The 3,427-nt window shown below is 40.0% G+C and overlaps 1 protein-coding gene across 1 annotated transcript; it reads right to left on the minus strand.

The window, feature by feature from the left end:
• Positions 1-1,466: 1,466 nt before the first annotated feature.
• LOC108767672 (uncharacterized) lies at positions 1,467-2,519 on the minus strand. Its single transcript, XM_018517649.1, has 2 exons — positions 2,502-2,519; positions 1,467-1,856 (listed from the first exon to the last, which is right to left on the minus strand). The coding sequence occupies exons 1-2, from the start codon at positions 2,517-2,519 to the stop codon at positions 1,554-1,556; spliced, it is 321 nt and encodes a 106-aa protein (XP_018373151.1). The 3' UTR covers positions 1,467-1,553.
• Positions 2,520-3,427: the final 908 nt, after the last annotated feature.

The following is a 3,427-nucleotide window of genomic DNA, read 5'->3' on the forward strand; positions in this document are numbered from 1 at the left end:
ATTATTCGTTCCAATAATGTGACCTCAGCTGCACGCTTATTTTCAAGACATGGAGTCTAAAACTCTTATATCAAGCAAATATATATCTGAGGTAACAGCTGTACGAGCCAAAAGTAAGTGAATTTTTTAACTTTTTTTCGATTTTCTCATGAAATCCAGTACAGCTGAAGTCCTGTTTGTACGTACTTTAATTTATGTAATAATACTTTTGCAATCCGTACATCCAATTCGGAGATTTTTCACCGAATGGAAATGTGGGTAAGACAGGAGGCTTTAGCATCGCGACTAGAAAGCCTAGAAATCAAGCAGAATCAGCTGACATAACTTGACGGCAGATTGGCAGCAGAAACCGAACAAGATCTACCATTTTCAAATACGGCATTATGTATAATTATATATAACTGTTTATATATATGTACACAAAATTTCTTATAAGAAACCAGATCGATTTAAATTAAAATGACAGATTCTTGCTCGGTTTCTGCTACCAATCTACTGTCAAGTTATGTCAGCAGACTCTGCTCGGTTTCTGCTCGCAATCTGCTATCAGATTCTGTCAACAGGTTCTGTTTAATTTCTGTCAGTCTGTTTGCGTAGAATGTTAACAGGTTTTGTCGACAGAACAGGAGCAGAATGCGACATCAGTTGTGATTAGTCTGCTAACATCTCCTGATCAAATCTGCTACCAGTCGGTCGATATCCTGCTAACATTTTACTATCTGCGTCATATGCAAATCATTGTCCAGATAACAAAAACTTTAAAATCGAGACATAAAACATCTTTTATTTATAAAATTTGGATCAATTAACCGCCTGACATATTATACAGGGTGTTTGAAAATTATCGACTAATCGATCACGAGCAGGTAGAACGGACCGAATTGAATTGAAAATCTTATACCATTTTGTAAGTTGCGTAATAGTTAACGAGATATTAACATTTAACGATAGCCGAATAAGCGGGTCCGACCGGCCTACTGCTGCCGAATATACAACCTACCGTCCCCACCGATCGCACGGCACGCGGGCCGCTGGGAGTGGGAACTGCCACTAAACGTCTTCAAATGACTCGAACGGCACACCCATGGTGGAAATATATAAGGTGAAACAATACGCATAATAACGGTAGTAATACTGGAAATAGCCAATCAAATATGTCCGAATATGCACTTTCCTACTGCGCATCTATCAAATTGCTTCACCTTATATATTTCCACCATGAGCACGCCTAGCAGGCCATCCCCACTCCCAGCGGCTCGCGCACCGTGCGATCGGTGGGGACGGTAGGTTGTATATTCGGTAGCAGAGAGTAGGCCGGCCGGACGCGCTTATTCGGCTATCTTTAAACGTTAATATCTCGTTAACTATTGCGCAACCTACAAAATGGTATAAGATTTTTCGATTCAATTCGGTCCGTTCTACCTGCTCGTGATCGATTAGCCGATAATTTTCAAACACCCTGTATAATAATTGAATAATTGCACGAGATTGAACTAATTCGGTATCAAATCGTCAAGAAAGATATTTCGCGACAATATCAAAGGGTTCTCATCTTACGATAGGATACAGGAATTTCTTTTGGAATCGGAACGCTCACGAACTTGTTGCAAATGTTGTAACTGAGTCGTGGACGGCACGTGGGTACTACTGCTGCTGCGCGAGTTTGAATGTTGCGGAGGCGGCAAAGATTGTCGACGGCGACGTTGCAATGCCGGACTCAAATCGTATTTCAACTTCGCTTGGATAAGAAGTTCCTTAAATATTTTAGTGACGTTGAGGTCGTCCTTCGCAGATACTTCTACAAAGCCATTTTTCCATGTCGTGATTACAAATTCTCTTGTACTTTCGGTCTCCACCTATAATCAATCCATTTTACACTATTGTAATCAATGAATATGTATAACATTTAACGTGCACACTTTATCAGTTTTATTTATTTTTTAGTACATTTAAGTTTCCTCTTAATTTTCTGTCACAGTTTTAATTTGCCATAAAATTTTTAATACTTTGAAATCTGTGCCTACAAATACCGTATGATACATAGGCAAAGTTAAAATTTTATGTTATTGTACGCTTGTTTAAGTTAAGAGTGTTTAAATTCATATAACATGTTCATGTTCTTATTATTATTTATATTATTCGATTTAGAAATATTCTTTATTTCTAAATCGAATATTTTTACAAGAGGAAAAGGGGTTGAATATTTTTACAAGAGGAAAAGAGGAGGAATATTTTTACAAAGGAGGAAAAGGGGTTGATTTCTGTTCACAAAGGTGTAAATAAAAGAAATTGTGTTTTTTTGTAAACGACCACACACGATTTATATGTAAAAAAGTTTTCAATCAATTTGCTTGAATTTTTTTATATATTGTAGTTTTTGCATCCCTAATGAAAAATCTCAAGTTACAGGGCATTTCTATGTTTCTGAATTAAAATATTTAAAAGTCTGTTTTATGAAATCTATTCGTACGTTCCATGGTGTGAACTAAAAGATGCATTACTCTGTTTTCAGTTTTCATAGCGACTACGGATTTTCAAATTCTTCCAAACATAGAAATTTTTATAAAACATTTAACAATGTTTAAAAAACCTGGGTAAAAGTTCCGATTAGGGGACCCCCCCATGGCCTTGACCTTGATATATGTATTGTCAAAGTCATGACCCTGAGTAACTTCCAACAAGTTTTAGCCGTCGCTCGTCCTTCATTAAAAAATTATTAACAAAAGTTTGGAAAATAACGTATTATTTTAGCTATATTATATATGCAATATTAAATACTATTCCACATAGGTTTTGACTTTCAGGGGCGCACGATTCTCGCCTCCGACTCTCACCCCTCCTCCCCCCTGCTTTAGGGGCGTACGACTCTCACCTTCGACTCTCATCCCCCTCCCTCCTGCTTCAGGGGCGCACGATTTTCCAAGGGTGAGAGTCAAAGGTGAGAGTCGTGCGCACCTGAAGCAGAGTTGAGAGGGGGTGAGAGTCGAAGGTGAGAGTTGTGCGCCCCTGAAGCAGGGGAGAGTGGGGGGTGAGAGTCGAAAGTGAGAGTCGAAGGTGAGAGTTGTGCGCCCCTGAAGCAGGGGAGAGGGGGGTGAGAGTCGAAGGTGAGAGTCGGGCGCCCCTGAAGCAGGGGGGAGAGGGGGTGAGAGTCGTGCGCCCCTGAAGCAGGGGAGAGGGGGATGAGAGTCGAAGGTGAGAGTCGGGTGCCCCGGAAGCAGGGGGAGAAGAGGGTGAGAGTCGAAGGTGAGAGTTGTGCACATATACATATATGCGCACAACTTCCTCTCGACAAAAATTTGTCCAATCGACAACACTAGCACTGTACATTTCCCCCCGTGTGTGTGTACAATAAGTTAGAATGAGACAGCTGTAGTTTGTCTCACTCTAACTTATTGCACTATTTCAGAATTCTTCGAAAAAGAACAGA

The sequence above is a fragment of the Trachymyrmex cornetzi genome, unplaced genomic scaffold (assembly GCF_001594075.2).
Source record: "Trachymyrmex cornetzi isolate Tcor2-1 unplaced genomic scaffold, Tcor1.1 scaffold718, whole genome shotgun sequence".
In the NCBI taxonomy this organism is placed as follows: Eukaryota; Metazoa; Arthropoda; class Insecta; order Hymenoptera; family Formicidae; genus Trachymyrmex; species Trachymyrmex cornetzi.